The 25,677-nt window shown below is 55.1% G+C and overlaps 2 protein-coding genes across 2 annotated transcripts in view; one reads left to right on the top strand and one right to left on the bottom strand.

Annotated features, from left to right (window-relative positions):
* Window positions 1–313: 313 nt before the first annotated feature.
* Window positions 314–25,677, bottom strand: part of SLC5A10 (solute carrier family 5 member 10) — a 39,314-nt gene continuing 13,950 nt past the window's right edge. Inside the window, exons 9-15 of the mRNA XM_030484399.1 lie at window positions 23,368–23,503; window positions 4,676–4,783; window positions 4,158–4,308; window positions 1,568–1,736; window positions 899–1,114; window positions 647–728; window positions 314–498 (exon numbers count right to left, since the gene is read on the bottom strand). Coding sequence (XP_030340259.1) covers window positions 332–498; window positions 647–728; window positions 899–1,114; window positions 1,568–1,736; window positions 4,158–4,308; window positions 4,676–4,783; window positions 23,368–23,503 — 1,029 coding nt within the window. The 3' untranslated portion in view covers window positions 314–331. The remainder of the gene's footprint in view (window positions 499–646; window positions 729–898; window positions 1,115–1,567; window positions 1,737–4,157; window positions 4,309–4,675; window positions 4,784–23,367; window positions 23,504–25,677) is intronic.
* On the top strand, window positions 8,890–25,675 carry FAM83G (family with sequence similarity 83 member G). The gene is made up of 5 exons (XM_030484398.1): window positions 8,890–9,384; window positions 15,636–15,803; window positions 19,310–19,434; window positions 20,227–21,670; window positions 25,262–25,675. The coding sequence occupies exons 1-5, from the start codon at window positions 8,890–8,892 to the stop codon at window positions 25,673–25,675; spliced, it is 2,646 nt and encodes an 881-aa protein (XP_030340258.1).

Genomic DNA, 25,677 nt, shown 5'->3' with positions numbered 1-25,677 from the left:
GTGGCTGTTCCTTTTCCATCATCACACAGTGACATTCATGTGCCTGCTGCTTCCCTGGAGCTTTGCTTCCTCTGCAGCCCCATTCACCCACCCTGATACCTCTCCCCAGACTCCTTCCTGGGGACTCCCTGACCCCACAAATACCCCCCAACACCTCACAACCCCCTGGGATGCACTCAGTGTCCACAGTGCTGAGAACGCCCAGCTCATTGCACTAATGGATTTAAACATCCTATGTCCCAAATGTGACAAATAAAAACTATCCCCCAAATCCCCATTTTATCCCCCCCCATTCCCAGCACCTTTTCTCCCTCCAGGGGCTGGCAGGCCACTAGGCAAAGTAGGCATAGCAGAAAATATTGATGCACATCAGGATAACGGCGTTGATGCTGCAGACTCGGGACCAGAAGGGGGACTCTGTGGTGTCTTTGAGGGCCATGGTTGGGGATCCCTCTGCCTTTGATGGCCGTTGGCTGCCCAGGGTGGCTGAGCAGGACCCTGGCACAGAAAGACAGTGATTATAGGGGATAGGGCTGTGGGGAAACTGAGGCACAGAGCATCCATGCTGCCCTGCTGCCTGCTACAGGCAGGGAGTGTGGGGCACTGAAGGTGCCTCCCCTGCCAGACACCCCAAGGACACACTCACCATCATGGGGTCCATGGGATGTGCCATCCATGGAGAGCTTGGGGGGGTCCTGTGAGAGCGTCCACCAAGTGAGATCTTGCAGCTAGAAATGGGTAAGACTTGATGAGACAACACCCCAGGACTGGACCCTCCCATTGGGACCCCCTGGCTGAGATTGGGGTGCACCAATGGGGGCGACACCAGCATCTCCAGCCAAGGAGTTCCAACAGGTGGATGGAGCCGTGGGGACCGGGTTCTGTGTGCTCTGCTCACCCGTGCTGGAGGCGATGGGGAGGTCATCAGGCTGCCCCCCACCACGACAGCACCCGTGATGGTGCTCAGCAGCACGGCGAAGTGCAGGTAGTGGATGTCAGCCAGCAGCCAGGGCCGCTGGTCAGGGACCCCGCAGCGAGGTGTGGGGTACCCCAGCTCCAGCCCCATCCTGGCCAGCCCCAGCGCCAGCCCCACCATCAGGCCCCAGAAAGCTCCCTGCAAAGCAAAGGTCCATGGGGAGGTGGTTGGAGGGGACACACAGTCACCCCCATGGTGGGGATAAACCCCACGGGGAGCTGCTCCCTCCAGCCAGCACTTGGAGAGGGTTGAGTGGCTCCTGTGTGATGGGACAGCACCTGCATCCTGCCCAAACCTGCACCCCTTGTGCAGGGGATGTCCCCTGCCAGTCACCGTGCTCAGTGGCCATGCATGGTGGCATCTGCCTCCTCCTCCTCTACCTCCTCTTCTTCACACCAGCCACCCACCAGCTCCCTGGGGAAACATCGACCAGGATCAGTTCCTCTCTTCCCATCCCCTACAGCATCACTTCCCTCCTTTCCTCTAACAACCCTTTAAGTCCCACTGGCTCCCTGGAAGCAAGGGGGACAGGGAGGTGTTGATATCACCCCATGTCCCCAGACTGTCCCCAAAGCCACCCCAGACTTATACCTGTTCATTAGCTCGGGGCCAGAAGACAGCCAGGACAAAGACTGCAGTGACAGGAGGAGCCAGGTAGCTGGTGACAGCCTGGATGTAGACATAGAGCTGGCCACCACTGGAGCTCTGCAGGATGGGGATCCAGACCACGCTGAGGGCCACCAGCACCACTGTCACCACCCTGCAAGCAGCAGCGATGCAGTGCAGGGTGATGTTCCTGTATCACTCACATCTCCTCACACTCACAGCATCACCATGGGATGTGGGGGGTGCTCAGGGGCAGGGGTTGGGTCCTAGAGCTAGCCAGGGGGTGCAGGAGGGTCAGTGGGAGGATGCTTCTACATCCTGCATCCCACCTGCATCCCTAGGGATGATGGTGACATCCCCAGGGATGCCAAGAATGTTAATTACGCCAGTGCTGGCTCCATCCTGGGTGGATGAGCCCTCTCCAGGATCCTGTCCAGCCCTGGGAGCTGCTAAGTTGGACACCCCCTCCATGGGCAATGGGTCTTTTTGCTATGAAACCCCCCCAGCGTCAGAGGCTGGTGCTGTGGCCAGATTTGGGTGATGCTTTCAGCACCCCTTCATCCAGCCAAAGCAACAAGCCGAGAGCCAGGGACATGGGCCAAGCCCCCCAACACCATCCCATCCCCGTCCTTGACCTAAGTCCAGCTGCACCTCACAGCATCACCCTCCTCTGGAGCAAGAGGGTGATGCTGTGGCCAGATCCCAGCTTTCCATGCCCAGTGTGAGCAGGCAGGCTGGGCAAGACCCATCCCGAAAGCCGCTGTATTTATAGCTCAGCCCAGTTTGTTGACAGCCTCGCAGAATTACCTTCATCTCCATCTGCTCATCTCGAAAAGCAGAAGTAGGAAAAAACCCAATGAAATAAAAGCATCGAAAGCATCTGTAGCTGCAGCCCCCACGGCCTGGCGGGTGCTTTGGAAAGAGGAAACAGCCTGAGTGTAAAACGCACTCACTGACCCAAGGGGTAGGAGAAAACCCCTGTGTTTGGTAGGTGTTTAACCCACAGAGGATGTGAACAGGACATGGGGAAAACACCGGAGTGTGTGAGCAGGGCGGTGAGCTGTGTCCTGCTCCACCTGCAGCCTGAGATGGGATCCAGGCAGGGATGGAGGGCAGAGCCCAGCACAGCCTGCTGAGGGGAGCTGGGAAGTGATTGGGACGGGTTGGATGGGTGTTCTCATCACCAGGCCATCACCTTGGCACAGGGCTCACACCAAACAGCAGCGGGGATTTCCAGCCAGGCAGCACAGCCGTGGCAGGAGCTCAAACCCACAGGTCCAGGAACTGGGAGCTCTCTCCAGTCCCAGGCAAATCCCCTCCCTTTCCATGCTGAGCTGAATGGGGCATCCCCACCATGGCAGGTCTGGGGGACAATTGGGACCCCTTAATGGCTAATTAGAAATCATAGAATCCCAGACTGGTTTGTGTTGAAGGGACCTTAAAGCTCATCCAGCTCCAACCCCCTGCCACGGGCAGGGACACCTTCCACTAGAGCAGGTTGCTCCAAGCCCCTGTGTCCAACCTGGCCTTGAGCACTGTCAGGAATGGGGCAGCCACAGCTTCTCTGGGCACCCTGTGTCAGCGCCTCAGCACCCTCACAGGGAAGAACATCTTCCTTATATCCAACCTAAATCACCCCAAGTCACTTGTCCCTGTGCTGGCAGGTAGGAAAACCTCAAACTTGCCTCTTAAAACACCTTTTCTTTCCTCTCCACAACATTTCTCATTTGCTATATCCCCGTGGGGCCATGCAATGGTGGGATTTGCAGCACTCTGCTTGCACAAACCACCCGATGCGCTAATGAACCACCCAGCAGGGACTGAAGCAGCGACAGTGCCTCCCACCCCGAGCGGGCAAACCCTTTGCAAACACTCATTACCCATCCTTGGGAAACTCTCTGCAGTTACTACACCCCTTGTCACTGAAGCAGTGTCATGGAGGGGCAAGGCAGGCCCCGAGCCACGCACCCCGCTTCCGATGGAGCAGCCGTGCAGGACCACAGTTCCAGGGATCACTCCCCATCCCCTTCCCACCCTGCAGGAGATGGAAGATGCCAACAAAAGGCTGCTGCTGGAGTTGCTGAACCAGCCAACCCTCCCCAAAGCCCTGACCCAGATTCCCTCCCTGTTATTGTGTGCCCCGTGCCGGGGACACTCCCCGCGCACCGCGGCACCGCACCAGGGCATTCCCCAGCGCTGACTCTGCCGCCCCGAGCACCGCGACAAGGGCACGTTCCCGGGCTCCCCGCCGGCATCCAGCATCCCATGGGAGCAGCCAGGGCATGTGCGGGAATAGCGAAGGTCCCCCCATGCACTTGGCTGGTGGGAATGGGCTGGAGGAGGCAATGGAAAGGCTTCATGCCGTGCACATCCCTGCCCCTCCAAACACCCTGAACACCCTGTCTGCCTTTTCAGTGCTTCCATACGTAATCCAAGGGCTTGTTTTCCTTTCATAAAGCAGGCTGAGCGCAGGCACCGTGCAGGCTCCTGGGCACAAAAGGCAGATCACAGAGGGCCAGACCGGCCCCACCAGTCTCCCCGAAACCCACAGTGTCCCGGAAAGCCACAGTCCTACCTGCCCACCAAGAGCAGCTCCCGCTCGCCAGCCCCCGGCCTCAGCTTTTTCCAGATGTCCATGGTGAAGAGGGTGCTGCTGCTGTTGAATATGGAGGTCAGGGAGGACATGAGGGCGGCCATCATCACTGCAATCATCAGACCACGAAGCCCTGCGGAGGAGAGGGACCATCAGGATGGTGCCGAACCAGAGGAGATAGGATGGGACAATCCTCATGCTTCACCCAAGGGTAACGCTTCCCTCACTACAGGAACGCACCATGATGTCCCCTGGGGAAAGGATGGGGTTTGGGGACACCCAGCTGCACCCCGGGGTGCTGGGACCCTGCATCACCACATCCTATGACCTCACTTCTGGAGTCACCCATGGAAAGGCTGCATGGGCCATCCCGTGTGTAAACCCACCCAGACCATCCACAGGGTGCCCCCAACATCCAAGCCTCAACAGGCTGCATGGGCAGCCCTGGGATGGGGCAAAGCCCAGTGGAGATGGAGGTTCCCCCCCTCCTATCCACCTACCGCTGGGCATCAGCTCGATCACTAGCTTGGGGTAGGCGATGTTGGAGCAGCCCACAGCAGCCCCACAGATGCGGGTGCACTCCTCAGGGTCCACACAGGCCACGGTGTCTGGGGGATAGAGGTAGGTGATGTGCCAGGACTCCTCCATCCCCTGGCACCCTGTTCCATTGGGGTAGATATTGGCCCTTTGCTGTGGCCATGATGGCCCATAGGCATAGAACTGGGTGGAGGAGAGGAGCACATCCCACATGGAGATCCACCTCTGCCTCCCCCATCACTCTCAACACAGGCAAAACCCATCCCAGCAGCATCACCCTCACCTCCCGCTACCCCACATCCAGCCCATCTCTGGTCAGATCTACCCCCATTGAGCCCTCCCCACATTAAAGGCAGTGACAGAGGCCCCACCAGGACCCGGGATTGCGGCTGGAGGCAGCAGAGCCCTACAGGCAGGCACTGCCCATCCCTGTGCACGGGGCCAGGCGGGTTCATGCACCGTTGCAGCAATTACCTGCATGGGCAGCACCCAGCAGCTCAGTGGGACGCGGGCGGCAGCTCGCCGGCACCGTCACCGCCCCATTGACTGTGTCTCAATGAGCACTGAGCCCTTCTTTTTATTGTTATGCTCATAAAATATTGAAATGAATGGAAATGAATGCCAGGCATAAATATGGATGGGCTGCCTGGCTCCCCGGTCTGCATCCTCCCAGCGAGGAAGAGCACAGGTAATCCCTGCACATGACTGGGAGCATCATCCCGGTCCTCCTGCATAGTGACCCTCAACAAAGCAGAGTCCCCCCAGCAGTAGTGGATGGGGAAGGTAAACACCAGCTGATAACATCTTGAGGCTTTATATACAGGATTATGGGGCACAAGGGGGTGCAATGGGGGTGCAACAGGCTGCAGACCACAAGCCAATCCCCAGCACATCCCAAGGACGCTAAAAAAGCCCAACCTGAGCCGCCTCTCCCAAGGGTTAGAGTCAGCGCTGGGGCTCTGGTGACTGTGTCTTGCAGCAGCTGTGAGTAAAGCTGCCATCACCGCTCCGTGCCTCGGTTTCCTCCTCTTTAAAACAGCACGTTGTGCTCGGCTCTATGCAAATAGCTGGTGGCTGGAGGGTGGAAGATGCTCCAGAGGGCAAAGCAGCGTCTGGGTGTTATAGCCCAGCTGAAACGCTCGCCCCAGGGCTCAGCTCTGCCACCAAAACCATTGGTGGGACCTGGGGAGCATGCGAGAAGCAGGCGCCAAGCCCAGTGGGCATCCAGAGCCCCCAAGCTGGGGTACAAACCCCAGCATCGTGCTCCACTGCTTTGCTTTATCATTAGGCCCTTTGCTAGAGATGGGAAATTAATTAGGACCTTGTAATTAATGATTCCATCTGCAGTCAGGAGGAGCCGGTCCTGGGAGCGGGATGTATCTGTGCCAGGTGCTGCCTGTCTGGCTGGGTCAGCCCGGAGTGGCCAAATGGGGACACCCATGATGGCAGGGACTGACCTGCTCATCCATGGGGACATGTCCCTGCACCGGGCCCCATGCAATTCGGGACCCAGGGGACTAAGGGGCTTTCACCCCACAGGAGATGCTCCAGCCATGGGGCTCAATGGACCCAATCTCCCCCACCAGCGTGGCTGCAGGAGCTGGCACATGGCATGACCGATGAGATGCCGCATTTATGCCACCGTGTCATAAATCACAAGCGCACACGCCCCGCTAAGGAGACCATAAATCTCCTTGCACAATAAAAACGGCAGCTGTGAGGTGGGTAAAACCGCAGCACGCTCCCGCCACGCCACACACACCCATGCTCAATGCCCAGATCCAGGGCATCTCCCAGCCTATGGGTACTGGGCCACCCACCTGAGGACAACAACCTCCAGAGGTCCTGGGGCATCCCTGTAGGTGCTCGCAGGGTGCTTGGCTCTGTCACATTTGCTGTCCTTTGCTTAGCAGGGCTGGGATTTCACCTAAAATGACCAGTTTTGGCTCCAATATGTTTGGTCTCCATTGCACCCCTCACTGCCAGGCCACAGCATGGAGGTGACATCCTACCAGTGGTATCACACAGCCTTGCCATAAAATCATCAGCTACACCTGAACCACCTCCTAAGCTGATATTTAGTGAAAGCTAAATGCTTTGTTCCTCCCCATGTTCTGATCCCAACGCACACTGTCACATCCCTGTGTCACCTCCAGCACACAGCAGCCCAGGGCTGGGCACAACCTGAAGGATGATTTCACGCTGAGGGGTGATTTTTCCAGCCTTTACCTTGCACTCACATAAACCAGTTTACTCCAACGGAAAGGGAAGAAGCCACCAGTTCCCCTAAGCAGCCCATCAACTTAAAACTAAGCTTACACAGTCTTAGCTTTGAGAAAGCCCTGCTGGAGTTTCTCCTCCTCCTGCGCATTCCTAACCCATCTTTCCTTCCAAACCCTCCCTGCGCTCAGTGCTTCACCACACCATGAGCCTCAGCCAGGGATGGAGCATCCACGAAGCCCCATGGCCACCGTCTGTGTCGACAGAAGCACTTTGATGGCCAAGCACCCGGGCAGACGGGTGGCTTTGCCTCGGGAGCCTGACTCAAGCGGGGCTCTCATTTACACGGCTGCGAATCCAGATGAGCTGCACCAACGCGAGGGAGTGAGACGCAGCCCCTGGCGCTTCCCTTTCTTTGCTTCGGTGCAAGAATCTGACCCTGATTCTTGACATTCACCTTTATCTGAGCTTACAAGCAAAAAGCCCCATGTTTCAGGCTTGTGAGCACCAACTGATGAGGCCAGGGTGGGCTTTTGGCCCATCTCCCAGTTTCTAATGCAATCTGCCATAGCAAGGTCGAGCTCCTTGTGTCCATGCTGCAAACCTCGTGCCAAAGCAGAGGAGGTTATAGAATAGGATAGGAATAGAAATAGACTAGGAATAGGAATGGATAGAATATAATAGACTAGATTAAAATAGACTAGAATAGAACAGAATAGTATATTTCAGCTGAAATAGTCCTACAATGATCATCTAGTCCTACTGCTTGACCACTTCAGGGCTGACCAAAAGTCATGTTATAAAGGGGATTGTCCAAATGCCTATTAAACACTGGCAGGCTCAGGGCATCGACCACTTCTCTAGGAAGCCTGTTCCAATATTTGACCACCCTCTGTATAGAAATGCTTCCTAACATCCAGTCTAAACTCTCTGTAGTGCAGCTTTGAAGCATTATATGGTAGCCTCAACCTGGTGCTGCCCCCAAGACCCACCTGGGCTCTGAGCTCCTGCGCTAGCATCAGGGTCCTTGTGCTCAGCACAGGAAGGGTTAACCACGAGGCAGAGCTGCTTTCCTGGAATATATTGATTTACCAACAGGAGAAACTGAGATTTCAAACAAGATCTGATTATAATAATAATAAGGATTATTATTATTATCAAGACAAACACCCAACCCCTCCCCAGCCACCCCCTGACCTCCTGCACCCGCACAGTGTGGGGCAGAGGTGTGAGAGCAGCATCAGCTGAAAGGGTTAATATGCGGGCAGGGCCGGAATGTGTGAAGGCAGCATGTGACTGCAGGTGGGGCAGGGCGGAGAGTGATGAATCACTCTTTTGCTTTTCCTCTTTTCACTTCTTGCTGTTACCTGTCTGGCCCCGGCACTGTGCGCGGGCAGGAGCCCGGAATAACCGACCTCCCGGCCAGGGCGATGCACCAGAGGCTGTTGGAGACGTTCAGAGCCACGAAACCCATCGGCTGACCCAGTTCTCCAGGAACAACCATCAAGGACAGTGTTTGGGCTGAGAAATCCTGCTTTTCTCTGCCCTTCTTTAAGCTGTTTTCTTGTTTGTTTCCCACTTCGATCCAGTGTTATCGTTGCCTTGAAAGAGCGGAGGATGAGAAGAGCGTGGACACGGAGGTAGAGGACGCCTCTGCCCCGGCTGTGGGAAGCTCCAGGTTTTCCTTCCCTGGAGCCCTCTTGCCGCGCAGAGCCGGGAGAGAGCAAGAAACTGAATCCTCCTCCCCGGCGTACGAGAGTTCTGGCGTGGCAGGAGCCGGTGGAGAAGGGAGCGGCGCATTCCCAGAGCTGCACATTGAGCCGGGGAGGGCGAAGCAAAGCGAATTGTGTGTTTAAGGACTGGAGAATCATTAATTCCTTATTTATTGTCAACATCCGGTGCTCGCTGGGGGTGCAGAGATCACTTGGGAGAGGGGGGACTGGCGTGTGTGGTCACCATGGCTTTCTCTCAAGTGCAGTGCCTGGACGACAGCCACGTCAACTGGAGGTCCAGTGAGTCCAAGCCTGAATTCTTCTATAGCGAGGAGCAACGCCTGGCCTTGGAGGCACTGACCTCCCGTGGCCCTGATGCCTTCTATGAGGTCCTGAAGAAGGAGAACATCAGGGACTTCCTCTCTGAGCTGGAACTAAAGAAGATCCTGGACACGCTGGAGACGTACGACCCTGGCTCCGAATACATCCCACGCCACGGCAGCAGCGCAGGGGAGAGCGAAGGCGACCACAACAGCCAAGGGGACGAACAGGACATGGCCCCATCCCTGGAATACTGGCCCCAGAGGTCCGACCGCTCCATCCCTCAGCTGGACCTCGGCTGGCCCGAGACCGTCGCCTACCGCGGTGTCACCCGTGCCACCGTCTACATGCAGCCACCCATTGAGGGGCAAGCGCACATCAAGGAGGTGGTGAGGAAGATGATCTGCCAGGCTCAGAAGGTGAGGTGCGCTGCGGGATCCGGGCAGGATTTGCCTCAGGCTGTCTTGATGACAGATCCTAATGTCCTGCTCAGCCAGGCAAGCCCTGTTCTGCAGTGAGCTCTGCCCAAGCAAAGGAATCGCGGTCAAGCGCTTGGGTTTTAGTGTGTGTAATCGGTGTTTGGGGATCAGATGTTGCTGAAGACGCTGTTAGCTTGGTCCAGCACTCCCTGGGAGCAACACGACCCTTCCCATGATCCATGTGGCAGCATCATTGAGTCCTTATGGGGCTGTGAGGAAAACCACTGGGGAGAAAGAAGGGTTGAGCAGCTTCCCAGCAGTGAGCCCACAGTCCCAGGCACCCCAGGATCATTATTCCCAAGGCCCTGTGTGACTGCATGTGGCAACGCGCAGGAACCGGAGGAGCCAAACTCAGCCCTGGGGCAAAGCAGCCCAAGCCACTGCTCTGGTGCTGGTGTATATGAGCATCAAGTCTGGCCTGAGATTGCTGCGGTGCCCCAAGCTGGCCTCATCCTGGTTTTAAGAGTTACAGGATGAGCTGATGCACAGGACAAGGCTGGGGAGATGCTGAGATTTGGGGTGAGACTTGTCCTCCCTGTGGCGTCACACCAAGGAGCAGGGTGATGGGGTCAGGCTGGTGTCATGGGCAGGAGGACCAGGAAAGGAGGCAGATGATGGCGGTGGTGGGAAGAGGTTGCTGGTGTTTCCCAGTGACCCAGTCCCAGCTGGGAAGTGCAGGAAGCGTCGGTACCTGCTGCTTTCACGGTGCTTTGAAGCTCTTTGAGCTCTGTGCGTCCACTCCCTTGAGAAATGCAGCTCCAATGGAGGAGCACCCCAACCCTGGGGATACTGCAGCAGGAAAACAGGGAGACCCTGCCAGAGTAGGTATGGAGCAGAGGGAGACAGGCTAGAATGCATCAGGTCCACCTGGCTACAGTGATCCCCGTGCGAGGGCCAAGAATGGTGCTGCGATTCACAGATCCTGATAGGACAGAGATCCTGGTGGCATGCAGCTGATGGAGACTGGAAAGTTGAGGGTCTGAGCAGGAAGAGCCTGGACTCAAGCAGAAAAACTGATCTCCCAACACATCCAAGGTTCATGGCGACAGTGGATATGGGATATCAGGGCTGCACTGCTGCAGATAGGAGCCATCTCTGGCCAATATCACCTTGCAAAACTTGAGCTGACCTGTCCTTACCTGCAGTGTTTTTCCCTCCAAAGGGCTTTGCAGTGAGAACAAAGGGAAGGGAGGGCTGAAGTCCCAAGGGATGGAGGATGGGAGAACTCCCCCACAACAAATAATGTCTCATCTTTGAGTCTTTCCAGCTCACTCTGACCCGGGCTTGCAGCTCCTGCCTGGCTTTGCCTACTCACCGCTTCCCACCTGCCCCCACACAAACAGCATCTCCTGAGTCATCCCACCGCCCTCCTCCTGCTCAGCAGCGCCAGGAGGTTGAGTCAGGCACCATCCCCACCTCTCCTTGGAGCCTCTCCATGCCGCAGGGATGGGGCTGCGGTGGATGATGCTCTGCTTGTCACTGGTTCCTTGGTGCTCCATAAGCAATGCTAGGCTCTGCCTCCTGGTCCAGGTGGTCCCTGCTGGTGGGATGAGACATGGTGATACCACTGGTGACATGCAGGATCCTGCTTGGAGCTTATGGAGTGCAGAGATGGGTGCGTGTTACTGCAGCCTGCAGGGTCTGGGGATGGCAGGAGTCACAGCATCTCACAAGTGGGGTTCTTGTAGAGGTTTCCCACCCCATATACGAGGACCACAGTTACTACAGCTGAACCTGCTGAGCACTGCTGTGGGTGCTGCTAAGTGTGGGGATGCTGGGCTAGACATGCTCTTCTGCATGATTCTGCTGCAGAGATTTCAGCTAAGGCTTAAGGTCTTCATGGCAGCTCAGAGGTGAAAGGGTTTGTCTGAGGAAGCCACGAATGGACAAAGGGATGGTCCAGCTGCCACCCCATCAGATGTCACATAGGCTGGCCACATGCCCTGTCCTTCCTATGGTGTTCTGCAGAGATCCCTGCTGAATTGTCCCATCCCACCGGGCAATGGCAGTGCTCTTCATCCACCTGCAAAGGAGCACAGGCTTGGGAGAGCTTCTGTTTTGCATCCCAGAGGATGATCCTTGCTCCAACCTTTGTCAAAGACACTTGGTCTGAAATGATCCCAGACGCCAAACACCAAACACAGCCACACGGTTGCTGTCTCGCGGCCAGAAGAGCAAAGTCTACCCAACAGATGAGAGTTCAGAGCCCATGTGAGCGCTGCTGACGCTGGGGAGGCTCAGAGCTGGGTGAGGAAGCCAAGAGCTGGGACATGAGGCCCCCTTTGATGGTGCAGATGCACCTACTTGCTTGCAGGCACAAGGCCAAACGCTGCTGAGCTCAGAGAGAGGCAAACCCGGGCGAGCCAGAGCAGGGGATGCAAATGATCTGCTCCTCTTTCTGGGAATAAATGGGAAGAGAAGGGAGGCAGGATCCTGTGGCCTGATCTCCCAGCAAATCCCATCTTTGTGGCCAATAAACGGAGGTGGTCAGGGACGTGGTGCACCACTGGAGACCTTTGCAGGTCCAGCTCCTTGATGTAGATCCCCTTGGGCTGCCAAACTCATGGGGTGGGTAGGGAGGAAGATCTCCCTCCTCTCTTCTTCTCTAGATTTTGGCTCTATCTGCCCAGAAACCAGAGCAGGCTGAAAACAATGACCTTGGCCAAAAGCCACCTGAGACAGCAGCGAGTCTGACCTCCCCTGCACTTGAGGTTCCACGCTGGGATTGTGGTGGTATAATTACCCAGAGCAACTTCCAGCCAAGGTTGGGAGGCCCCTATTAATTACTGTTTACAAAACCTTCTGCCATTCCTGGATGAAAGGGTCGATGGGGGAGAGCAATTATTAATGTTTCTTGTCCCACCTCTCCCTCATCCCAACACGCTTCCTCTAATTGTGCCTTGGTGCCTGCCTAATTTATTAAGTGCCCACGTGGTGTGCCCCAAAAGTCATTATCTGATGAGTCAGAGTGAGCTAATAAAGAGCTGTCATTTCCTCTATAAGACATGATCCTGCACTTCATGTGCTCATCAGGAGGATCCCAACATCATTTGTCCAGTGTCTGAGGGGATGTGTCTCAGGCTGTTGGGACCTGGTACCTGCACATCAGTCCCATTCAATGGATCAATGGATATTGGCAGTTCTTGGGATCCTGGGAAGAAAAGCATCACCTGCTTGGGTGCTGGAAGCATTTGGCTGCAGATTTGGGGCTGGTCTTCTCCATATCCTCCAGATGAATGGCAAAGGGATGGCAAATCTTCCTGGCATGACACAAAGGAAAGGGGCTTCTCCTGCTGCTGGAGACCTCCCTGACACTGAGCATGTGGGACAGCGAGCGCTGCCCTGGCAGAGGTGACAAGAACAAGGGTGCCAAGCTCTCTGCCTGCAGCAGGATGGCACGGTTTGCTGCAGACATTCCCATTCCCTGTGCTGGGAAGCAAACAGCACACAAGATTTCGCTTCTCCAGAGCGAACAGACCTCCATTCTTTACAGATAAACCCCATACCTGGGTTTGGTACAGACCAAACTGGTCCTGGCTGCGGTTCAAGCACAGACAGCAGATTGTGTCCCTGTGATCCCTGGACTGTCACTGCATTGGGAGCACTGGCAGCGCCATCCTCACTCTCCCATCCCATTTTGTGCCAGGGCAGCACACTGGCACACTGGCCTGAGATCCCGGTGACAGACCAAGGCCAAGCCTGTCCTGCAGGCGAGACGCAGTGGAGAGGGAAGCAGAAGCACTGAGCAGGATGCACCAGCTGAGCAGGAGGAATTAGGTTGAAAATGTGAGCAAGTGGGTGAGAGCTGGGCTGCCTCCTGCCCTGGGCACTGCCTGCAGTGCTTGGGATGGGGGACATCCCCTGCCTGCATCCCTGCAAAGCAACTTCCCATCTTCAGGCCCAGAGCAGCAAGCCAACACCTCGTGAATGCTGGGACCACAGTGGGAAAATGCTCTTTCCCTCCCTAAATGAAGGCAAATACTATTCTCATCCCTATCTACAAGAGCTCAGCTTCTCCTGGAGAAAATGAGGCGCACAGGCAAAGTGACATGACCATGGCCACAGGAGCATCAGTGTCAGAGACGGGAGCAAATATCTGCCACCAAACCCACCGCCTCAAGCCAGGGAGATGCCGTCCCAGTGCCTCTCACCCAGGACTCGCAGCAGCCAGCACAATTCCCTACTGTACATGGAAAAGCCAAGCCCTGAGCTTTGAACCTGTCCCACTTTATATCGCTGGCGAGACAAGCACAGCCCATGCAAAGTGAGCACCCGGTTTGCTGCCTCAGTTTCCCCATCAGGACAAAACACACGAATGGGTGCACAAGGGAGTGAGGATTTATGGCAAAGCCTGTTGAGAGGCTCTTGGGTGAGGATAAATAGGAATTCAATTAGAATCAAGAGGCAGTGAGTGGTCCCCTCTCCCTGTCACCTCCTGAAACACTTATATGTGGCCAGGTTTGGGGAGGTTGAGGCAGTGTTGGAGATGGCACAGGCGGGGGCTCCCCACGCAGCCTCGCTCCTCACCCCATCGCCTGCAGAGAAGGAAGGGAAGAGCCGGCAGTGTCATAATGCACAATAATCCTCCTCTTAATTATTGCTCTCCAGCTCCTGTGGCACAGAACTAATGAAAAGGCAGCTTGGTGCTTTGAGAATCTCGGACTGGACGTGTCTGAGAGTGCAAGCACCCGGCACCATCTTGATCCCTTCACTCCTCAGGGAAGGGTATTCCAGGGTCTCCCTGTGCCACCCCACAGTGTGCATATTCCCATGCTGTTGTCCTTCTCAGCTTGGCTGTGTGCTGCAGCCAGCAGAGCCCTCCTGGAAGGGCAAAGGGTGATGAGCACCATCTCCCCTGATCCAGGGCAGCTTCCAGGAGTAGCCACAGAGATGGGGACACCGATGGGTTTCCAAGCACAGGACAATGCCAGTGGCCCAATGACAAGCCACTTCCCTGTGTGGCTGTTACCACCCCATGTGGGATAAGGAGAGGCTGTGGGGCTGTGCTGCCCTATTGCTACCCCAGGGATTGCACTGAGATGCTCACCTGCACATCCCTTGTGCTGCACCGCTGCTGCTCACCATCATGGGTGATGTCATGTCCAGGAAGACAAAATCCATGGCATAGAGTGAACTTTGGTGCTTAGGCCGCCATCCCAGCGTGTCTGGACGTGGCATAGATGTATCTTCCTATCACACACAGGACTCGCCCTGGTCCTGCCAGGGCAGCAAACGCCCTGGGTACAAAGGCAGCTCTGGCTTACAAAGGACGGTGACGCTGCTGTGTGCCAAACCCTGCTGTTACTGCACAGGGTGCTGGCACTGTCATCCTGGCTCTGCTCTGCCCTCGTACAGCCTGGGACAAGGAGGGACGCAGGAGCAGCGCCCTGGGTACCCAACAGGCTCATAGCCATGCAAGATCCACACAGACAGGACCAAGAGAGGCATCAGCAGCCCCAATGGCAGAAACAGCCTGTCCCCAGTGCTCTGCTTTGGCCTCACAGTGGAGAGCTGACCATGAACCCAACCACATCGCTGCTAGCAGCAGCCTAGACTTGGAGCAGCCATCTGTTGCAGGAACTGCAAACTCCTGTTTGCTTCTAAGCAACCTCATCCAGCCTGGTTTTTAAAGGTATTAAAAGTCATTTCAGCTCCTGAATGTGCCTCAGGGGCATCCAGATACTTGCTACCAAGCTAAAAGTCACATTTAGCTATTTTTTATCCTGTTTCTCTCAACACAAGCATGCACAACAACCCAGAGACGGCCCATAAGACGTGTCCTCAGACAGGCAGACGTATCACTGCATCACAGGTTCTCCCCTCCAGTGCTCAGTGATGGGGCCACGGGCAGTGCCAATAGCAAAGAGACACCAAACTTCTCAGCCAGAAACTAGGCTCTAAAATCTGTGGAGCTTGCTAAAAGCAAGAAAGTTAGATTCACCCTCAGAAAGCAATTATTCACAATTATGTTATGCTACAGGCTTCACCTGAGACCAAACCTCCCATAGTGACAGCAAAGGAACAGGACTGGGGACTCCTGCTTTCCACCCTCAGGCTAGCTTCCCAAACCAAATCCCAGCCTCCTAGAGAGAGAGCACATCACTCTGGCTCTCACAAAACAAGCTCTGGCTCTATCTTGGGTTGTCACCCAGTCATGCTACCCAGACTCATCTCTCTTCTTCCCTCTCCAGGTCATCGCGGTGGTCATGGACATGTTCACTGATGTAGACATCTTCAAGGACCTGCTGGATGCGGGCTTCAAGAGGAAAGTGGGAGTCTACATCATTCTGGATGAGACCAATGTGAAGCACTTCCTTCAGATGTGCGAGCGAGCCCAGATGCACGCCGGACACTTGAAGGTAAGGATGGCCTAAAGAGGCCCACAACTTCCTCCAGTGCAGGGAGATAATCAGAGCTATTGATCCTGCTCCCTCCTGTCTTGGGGAGACCACAACCCCTCAACTTTACGCAGTGCTAGATGAGTTTAATCTATTTTTGCTGTAGCAAAGCTGAAGGTGATGCCTAAATCCAGGAGCAGGAGGATGGAGGGGAATGGATGGGACATGGGGACATGGATTTCCCTGCAGCCAAGCTGGACGCAGAAAGCCCAGGGAGCTGCTTTGGGGCAGGGGGGTGTTCAGGGACCACAAGGATGGGCACAACTCAAGCAGGACACTGCAAATCCTAGGGCAAACCTACACGCTCCTGATGAACAAGAGGGAAGACAGGAGAGGTAGATGCTCTGCAGGGCTGATCCACACTGTCGCCAGCCCCATTCCTGCTCCCTCCCCAGGAGCAGGAGCAGCCACCGACCGGTTCTCTCCCTTTTGGCCCTTCCTGCAAGTCAAGAGGCTGGAATTGAAAAACTCGATTTTCCCCTTTTCCGGAGCCTCCGCCCCAGCGCAGGGCCAGGATTGGGGCAGGGAAGCACCCACACTGCCAGGGATGCCCTCACTGCTCACACCGCTCAGCGGCCAGCAGGACCGATCTGCCTGCACGTGCTGTGTTAACCCGGCCCCGGGGGTGCTGGCGGCTGCACATGGCACAAATCCTGTTGGAACAAGGGAAGGGAAAGCAGAACAGGGGATACCCGGCATCACGGGGGCTCCATCCCCTGCCCAAAATGCCCCAAACCCCCTACACATCCCTGTGCATGCAGGGGGTGCAAAGAAAACCAGTTGGTACAATACTTCATGCAAAGGCAGAGGAAGATGAAGGGGTAGAGGAGAGGGATTATGTGACCCTCAGTGGGAGCGGGGACCCTCGCTCCAGCCATAGGACACAATTCCAGTCTCTCCACTGGGCACAACATTCCCATCACCAGCATCAGATCCAAACATGCCAGAGCAGCCCACCTCTTGAGGGCTTGCAGACACCCCTCTCCTGCTGTACTTCCCAACTCGGCCTCGCCTGTTGCTTGGCAGAAAAGTGATGTTTCTATGCCTGACATCAGCCAAATCGCTGCCGGGGAGGCCCGTGCCCGGGCAAGCTCCCCACATCTGCTTATGGAGAGCAGTAACACGTCAGAGCCACCCTCATGCCAGGCTGGGGGGCACAATAGGGGGCTCAGGGACCCCTAAAGCACCAGCCAGCCGAGCCTCATGCCTTCCCCAGCCACCAGCCCTGCTTAATTGCTGCTCACAACAGTTAAAGCAGATTCAACCGAGCTTTTACCCGCATCCAAACTTCCCCAGAGTGTCTGGTCTCCTGCAGACTGCTCCAAGACCAGAAAAGCCAGAGCTGACACACGCCGGTGTTATAATGCATGAGCAGCCCGGTGGCAGGACTGGAAAAGCAGGAGAACATCTGCAGAGCTCGGCAAATGCCTAGAAGTTGGGATTTGCCACATATTGCAGGCAGTTTTGCTGGCATGGGGAGGCTGTGAGGAAACTAGGGCAGTGTCTGAGAGCTGCTTCGTAAGCCGGGAGATGCTAACGAAACATACGTCGTTATCTTGGTGCTGCAATTAGCAGCCTGGCTTGGGCAAGGAGGTTGCTTTGTTGAGCAATGGTGAGTGCTTGGGGAGTGATTCAGCTTGCCCCAGCCGTGATGCTGGGTGCCTGCTCCTCTTAGGAGAGATTGAATAAACAGATCTTACTTAACAGCAGAGATGTGCTGGGAGCGAGGACGGAAGGGAAGGTAACTGGAATCTCGCTTCTAGAGAGCTGCCTTCTCCTCTGTGTTACTTGAGATAAAGCCATGGCTGCTTTGGGTCTTTGTGCAAAGGCTGGATTCTGAGCAGGAGAGATGGATGCCCTGGAAGAGCTGTGAGGGGATGCCCAGACTGCTGATAGGTTGAGGGCTCAGTGTTACCCAGTACCCAGCCACTCTCATGGCAGCCCAATGTGTAGGGACAACATGGATAGGGATGAGAATTCACTATGAGGGTGCTGAGGCGCTGGCACAGGGTGCCCAGAGAAGCTGTGGCTGCCCCATCCCTGGCAGTGTTCAAGGCCAGGTTGGACACAGGGGCTTGGAGCAACCTGCTCTAGTGGAAGGTGTCCCTGCCCATGGCAGGGGTTGGAACTGGATGGGCTTTAAGCTCCCTTCCAACACAAACCAGTCTGGGATTCTCTGAGTTGCCACCCCAACCTGCTTCCAGCCAGCCCCAGTAGCCTCAGCACTGCTCAGCCACACCAAGCAAAAAGGTGAACTCTAGGGGAAAAAACACCTTGAATGCACCAAAAAAACCCCATTCCAAATCTCCCCACTCTGTAAAACTTCCCTGGAACCCTGCTCAGGAAAGGCTTTGCTTTTGCATCACACTAAAGTCAGTGTTCCATCCCCATCTGTCCTGCCAGGCACACAGGGACCAGGGGTGCCCAAGCTCAGCTTGCACCCAGGCTTACGGTAGTGCCAGGTATAAGGGAGCAAGGAGACCTCAGGGATACAGATAAGAGCTGGAGGTGGAGAAGACAAATACTTTTCATTCCTTTTGTAAAAAATACCAAAGAAACCAACAAAACACACAAAAAAACAACCATGGAGGGCACGACCTCGTGACGACACGGTGCCTTCAGCAACAGCATTACCAACATCCCGGCACGCACGGGAGGAATGCAGGCACTTTCATAAGAAAATACTTTCTCTCCACCCAAGGGAGTCCATTTGCAGTGAGATGCTATCTGCTCGCCTGCAGAAATGAGCTGGTGCCCTTCATGAAGATGCACAGAGGCATGAAACAGACTGGAGATAAAAGCTATTTTCTTAGAGCTGCCTTTCCATGATCAGGCTCCTTTGGGAAAGGACACCTTGCTTCCTGGCCATATTCGCAGGGACCTGCTCTTTTAGCCCACATCCCTGGATTTTGTTTCCCAGTGGTGAAAAGATGCTGCCCATTGTCATCTTTTCCCCACCCATCCCTAAAAACAGGGCTAGAAGCTCAGATTTAGGAGGACAGCAATGGGGTATCCTCGTGGAGGACAAACCCACTGCCATCAGGTCCACATGCACTGTCCTGGGGTCACCACCTCCCCCTAAAACCATTGTACATCTCCCAGTGGGGAGAAGGTGAAGAAACCTCTCCCATGGTGGTATTTGCATAGATCACAGCAGATGGGAAGCATTTGGCAGCACTCTCACACGCTGCTCACCCACGGATGCAGGCAGCGCCGGGTTCAAGAGGTAGAAAATGTTGCCCGATACATGGGCAAAGCAGGAAATTCTGGAAACCAAATCCATAGTTTGCTGCATGACCTCAGGCAAGTTATTTTATCTTCCCATCACTGTGGCCTCCTCTGAGCTGGCCATGAAGAGTGTTTCCCACTGTGGAGCATCCACAGGGGTATCAGTGGAGGGGTGAATGATGCTCTAAGACCAATCCTTTGCTCCTGTTCCCACTCACTCCTCTGCCTTTGCTTTACAGAACCTGCGAGTCCGGAGCACGGGAGGAACAGAGTTTTTCACACGCTCGGCCACCAAGTTCAAAGGGGCTTTGGCCCAGAAGTTCATGTTTGTGGATGGAGATCGGGCCATGTGCGGATCCTACAGGTAACCAATGGTATCTCCTCTTGCACACCCCATGGAAGTGTTGGTCAAAGGACCAATGCAGAGCCATGTGGTCCAAGCCCCATTCCTTGCCCAGCGTGACTCTAGAACCCTGTCCCAGCCTTTCTCCCCTCCTCCTAAACTGGGAGATGATCTTTCAAGGCCAGCCTGACGTATGGAGTGGGACCCAAGGGGTTCCCACCATCCCACAGCCAGGTCTAGGACACCCCTCCTTCTTGGAGGTGGTGGAAAACACCAAGTGCTTCTGCCAATGGATGTGATGAGCACCAAGCTGCAGCCAGTCCAAGCTCTCACATCAACCTCAGCTTTTGCAGTTAAACATTTCCTACTCAAAGTGTTTTCTATTTAGTCCAAATGAAAACTTACTTTGGTAGAAATAGGTCAGTCCCAGTAAGCTTTTCGTCTGCAAAAGATGAGTTTCATAAACATGGAACTGAAACGTTTCCTGCTTTCTGACCACAACAAAAAGTACATCTATTTATGAATCTCTTTTCTTAACTAACCCAAACTGAGAAAGAAAAAGCAGCCAACACTGAAGTGAAAAACTAACTGGCCCACAGCAAATACCTCTTACTTCAAGGCCCAATCTGCTCAAGACTTCAACCCTTCATTCGCATCTGGGTTGAGAGCTGTTCCTTCTATCTCATTATGATTGATGTTTACAGTGAGATCACGTCCCTGCCAGCACCAGCAATCCCTCGGGGAAAGCCAGGGCTGGGCAGAGGCGTGTTATTTACCAGCAAGCACTGACTTTCCAACGTGTTTCTGTTCCAGCTTCACCTGGTCTGCGGCAAGGACAGACCGAAACGTCATCACGGTCCTCTCAGGCCAAGTGGTGGAGGCATTTGACAAGCAGTTCCAGGAGCTCTACCTCATGTCCAAAGGGGTGAGCCTCAAATCCATCTCCATGGGTGAAGAGCCCGAACCTGAGCCCGTAACACTGCCCTCCGTCGTGCCAGTAACACCGGCCAATGCCGTGGTGAAGAAGCTGATAAACCCTAAGTATGCCCTCGTGAAGGCCAAGAGCGCTGACCAGATCAGCAAGACTTCATCTGAGAACCAGGACAAGAACCAGAAGGTGGACAACAAAGGCAAAGCCCTGCCTGAAGGCCAGGGGGGTGACAGGCATGGAGATGTGGCTGATCTCTCCCTGCTCATCCACCCCGGCCTCCTGAACCTGGAGAAAGCCAACATGTTTGACTATCTGCCCACCTGGGTTGAGCCTGACCCTGAGCCTGGGAGCGAAGTCTTGGGCTACATCAACATCATTGACCCCAAGATAAAGAACGTGAAGCTCTCGCAGATGAACCGCATCAAAGTGTGTGATGTCTCCCAGGCCAGCGCCCAGCACCGGCAGATGCTGAAGAACAGGGAGATGGAGGCGAAGAACTCAGACCAAGAGCCACCGCTGGTGTCCCCCTGCCAAAGACAGACCCCACAGATCCCCATGGAAGCTCCTGCAGCTGCCACTACCAGCCCCGTTGAATGCACCAGTTGGACAATGAAGCAATCAGGAACATTTGCCACTTCACCATTGGGCCACCAATTGAAGCCACCAGAGGAGACGCTGGAGGATATTAAACCTCCAGTTCCAAAACCAAGGACTACCCCTGTTGGCATCCTCGTGACCAAAGTCGTCACAGCCTGTGACAGTAGCACTGCCCTGGAGGGTGACACACAACCACTGCTGGCCGACCATGTGGGTGCAAAGCAGGAACCAGAGGAGAACACCAACGGAGCCTCAGTGGAGACCTGCCATCTCCAGCCAGACCGGTCAATGGCAGGGCCACAGGAAGACAAAGGGCCTCCCTGCGCCCACAATGGGCTGGGAGAAGAGGAGGAGGAGGAGGAAGAGGAGTACATCACCCTCAGTGACCAGGAGAGCTACTCCAGCAGCTCTGCTGACCACAGCTACCGCCGCTCCAACGCCTCCTCCATCTCAGACGAGTACTTCGAGGTGAGGGACCGCTATGGACCACTCCGGAGAACCAACTCGGATGTCACCCACAACGGGGAGATCCTTCCCATACAGAGAAAGCTCAGTGACCCTCACATCAGCCGAGGCACCTTCCTCAGCCCCCTGGGGAGCCTCCCATCCCTAAAGCACACCCGCGCGGAGGACATGACCAAGAGGAGGAGCAATGCCATGGAGATCAGGTGTGTGCTGCCCCGCACCATCCTGGATGGCAACAGCTCGTACCCCAGCAGTGCAACGCAGGTAGGACTTCTTGCTATAACCTTCGCTATACTTCTCCACCCTACAAAGGTTGCAAACCTGGAGGTGACCCAGCCAGCTTAGCCAAGGCGTGGTGTCATCCCTAACTTTGGTGTCGCGTCCTACATGCTGAGATCAGGCTTCCCATACAGGGCAATAACGCCCCACACACAGGTAGGAGTCACCCTGAAGGTGCTCTTGGTCAGGAAGGTGGTGGCCATGACACAGCGATTTGTGTCTGGGAGTGCAATGGGAATGGCTGGTGAAGGGAAGGTTTTGGGGGAATTAAGGATTATCCCATGTCATTGAGCTGAGGGATGAAGCCCAGCAGCTCTGGGCCATACAGCTCCATCCCACAGCCCATCAGCAGTGGCATCATGCCCAGGCAGGGACAGACTGTGCGTGAAGGCGTGTCCTACTCGGGCTTGTTTTCTAGCTCCTTGCAAAGGTGATTAGCATCAAAGTAAAAGCACTCGGACACATAATTAGGCAGAGCAAGACAGAGAAACAGGGACGGCAACCTCTGTGGGCGAGCCCTGCAGTCAGCAGCTTCGTGGCTGCTCCACAAGTGACGCCAGACCTTGTCACCCCACGGGGTGCATGACCACAGGCTGCACGCCAGCATCCCCACTGCTGGAGCTCGGGGTGCACAGCAGCATCCCCACTGCTGGAGGTCGGGGTGTATATACACCAGCATCCCAGCTGCTGGAGCTCGTCAGCATCCCCACCATGGCAGGAACATCACCCCATCCACTCAGGGGAATCACAAGGTCAATTCTCTATCTCCACCCAAGCGCTGCAGCCTCTTGCACCACTATGAAGCCATTTGGTTTCTCAAGGCTCCCCACCTGCTGTTTTCAGGGCATTCAAACCCCCAGGGCTAAATCAGCAGCTGAAATCACTGAAGCCACCTGAGGTTACCCGAGCTGAGCATCTAATCTGTATTTACAGGGAATTAAATTTACAAGCCCCAAATCCACTCCCTTCTCCCTTCCCAGCCGTGACACAGAGCTCAGAGCAGGGTTTTAATCCTCGCACATCAAATATCCCCTCCTGCCCTGCGGAGCTGTGCAGGGTGAGGAGCTCTGCTTTGATGCTCTGCACCGAGGTCCCTGGTGCCACCTTGCTCAGAGTGGCCAGTTACGTTGGTGTTCCTGCAATAACTTGTTCTGGCCCTTTGATGAAAGGCAGATAATTAACATCACCATCAGGATTAGGAAAACCAGCCCTCATGATGGAAATGCGCAGAGAATAGTTCCTTCCATGTGTAAAATTAATGAACCAAAGCAACCCTTGATTAACTCTCTAGGAACCTCAAATCCAACAGGAACCACCATCAACCCCTACCAAACATCTTTATTCTGGATCCACACTTCTTATGTGCTGGCCCATAGCCCAAAACACAGGTGGAGGCTCACTCAAGGAAAACATCATGGGTTTTCCATCACTTTGAGAACACAGCACCCAAGTTATCCTTGGAGCATCTCCTTGCCCAAATACACACAACCCTGTCTCCACCCGACTGCATGGTTAATAGAGCACAGTAGTGTTGGCTGATGCACTGCAGGGGACACTCAGGTCTTGTCCTGTCCCTGCAGAGCCCCCAGGTCTGTGTTGAGCAGAGGTTTCCAGACAAGCCCCCCCTCCATTCCTTGCTTACCCACCCTGCCAGCTCCATGTCCACATGTCAGAGCCCTTACCTGGGTACAGGATCCTGCTGATCATCCCTGGCATGATGATAATGAACAAGGGCAGCATCTTCAGGTAGCTGGCCAAGATGGAGCCAGCCTTGGCATGACTCAGGCTCTTAGCAGAGAGTGACCGCTGGACGATGACCTGTGAGAGAGCCAAGCAATGGCTGAGGAGCCACCAACATCTGTTCCATGTGAGCCTCCTCCTTGCGAAAGTGCATCCCAAGTATATCCAAACATTGGAGTCACTGGGCATTGGGCCCAAACACATCTCCAAACACAGATGTGTACCCAAACCCCTGGCTGGGTTTCTCTCCAGACCAGCAATGGATTTGTGTTATGCCATAGCACCACAAAGCCCAGCGCAACCGCAGCAGCGTGTCCTCCTGCCAGTATCAACCATTCCCTACCACCACCGTCCTCACCCTTCTTGCCCCTTCTATTCAACCTCCTCCCCAAAGAGTGCCTGCAATGAAATGGACACAGAGTCCAGCCAACTCCTACCACAACTCACCACCCACACTGCTCAAACCATCACACTTCAAAGCTCTGGCCAAGCCATGTCCATCCACAATGCAGCTAACCCTGGGCTTTGAGGCAATCTCTCTTAAATAGGCAAAATCCATAGGAAGTGCTGACTTTAAAAGAGCTCAGACTCTCCCCAAAAGCTTACAGAGAAGTGCTCAGCACCAAGCAGCATTTTGCCACTCCTGAGCTTGTGGTGGGCAAGAAGGATGCGGTGCTGGTTCTTGGGGTGGGATGCTTGAGGAAGCCATGGTTTAGCTTCTATCCAAGAGGCAGAGCATATCAGGAGCCACAGGACCCACCACCCAGCTCAGGCACCATGTGCACCACATCAGCACACGATGACCTTGCAGGGAGAGAAGCTAAATCACCCTTTGTCCTTCCCACCTGAAGCCATCTCAGAGCTTAGCACTGATTTTAAGCAATCTAGTTAACTCAATCTAGCATTATTTAAGCTAAACTGCTTTAATGCAGCCCCCACGGTGAAAGCAGGAGGTGTCTGCCATTGGGATGATGGCATTGGGATCTCCCAATGGAGATGCCATTGGGATACTGGGGCTAAATGACTGAACGTTGAGATGATGCCAGCAGCACGGTGAGGGTCATGGCATAGGCAGGGCAGGTTGATGCAGCCGACTCTGCAGCCTCCCAGCCCCAGCTCATCCTGCCATCAGCACCTGTGCTTGTTAGATCCCATCTCGCCCAGGTACATCTGCACAGGGTGCAATCACACCTCCACATTGCGGTGCAGGCACACCCAAAGGGGAAGATAACTATCTGGTGACCACAGCCATGCGTTAAGGCTTTACCCAGGCCAGAACTGAGATTAACGATGCTCAGGCCCAATCCAAATGCATCTCTCAACCCAGGCAATCACAGCCACCCCCACAGCGGTGTTGCAGCTCACTGTTGTCTCCTCATCCCACCTCCTCTCCATCCTTTCATCTCATCTTGGTAGCCACCTAATCCCACAGGTTGGGTCTGGATGACTGAATGCTCTTTGGGCCTGAAATGAGTGCTTAGATGATTAAGATGGGTGTTCAGGCTGTTGCTGGGGAGAAGACGTTGAGATGCCATTGGCATCCTTGGTCCTGGATCTCCAGGCAGCAGTGACTTCACTCTGGACAGCCTCTGGGCTGATGAGATGCTGTGATGTGCAGGACAATGTGTTGCCAGAGCAAGAAACAGAGGAGCAGCAATGGCTTTGAGCTGCCACCAGTCTCAGTAGAATTTGGGCAAGGGAGTGCACCAAGTGATAAAGGGATTTGTCCATGAGGACCAAGTCCATGGCACAGACATGTGGAGGGGTGTCCTTGCAGGGCAACAGCATCCTTACAACAGCAGTAGCTCATCTCTTTCTCTGCTTCTTAACAAACAGGGGACTCACATCTACCGCTACCGACCCAGGAACCCCGCAGGCAGAGAACAAGGCAAGGAGGTCTCCTGCTCCCCAACACACGAGAAACCCCCTGGGGCCACCAAATACAGAGGGGATGGAGCCGAACCCAAAAAGACCATTGCAGGCAGCCAGCCCTATTGGCAGAACAAAGCCTTCAGCCACAGCAAGCAGCCCGGCCACCTCTCAGCCAGCAATCCCAGGACATCAAGCAAGTGTTTAACCTCCCTGCCAGAAAGCCAGAAGACAACTGAGGAGATGAGGACACCCCTCGGCATCCCGCTTTCCAAACTGTCCCAGTCCAAGCACCTCAAGAGCAGGGTTGCGGGAGCCCCGGCTGCTTCTGTTGTCTCCAAAAAGCAGCCTCCTGAGCCCACCAGCCAGAAGGACCACTAGGC

The sequence above is a fragment of the Strigops habroptila genome, chromosome 4, assembly GCF_004027225.2.
Source record: "Strigops habroptila isolate Jane chromosome 4, bStrHab1.2.pri, whole genome shotgun sequence".
In the NCBI taxonomy this organism is placed as follows: domain Eukaryota; kingdom Metazoa; phylum Chordata; class Aves; order Psittaciformes; family Psittacidae; genus Strigops; species Strigops habroptila.
The sequence above is the reverse complement of the archived record's forward strand: the minus strand, read 5'-3'. Positions and strand labels throughout refer to the sequence as shown.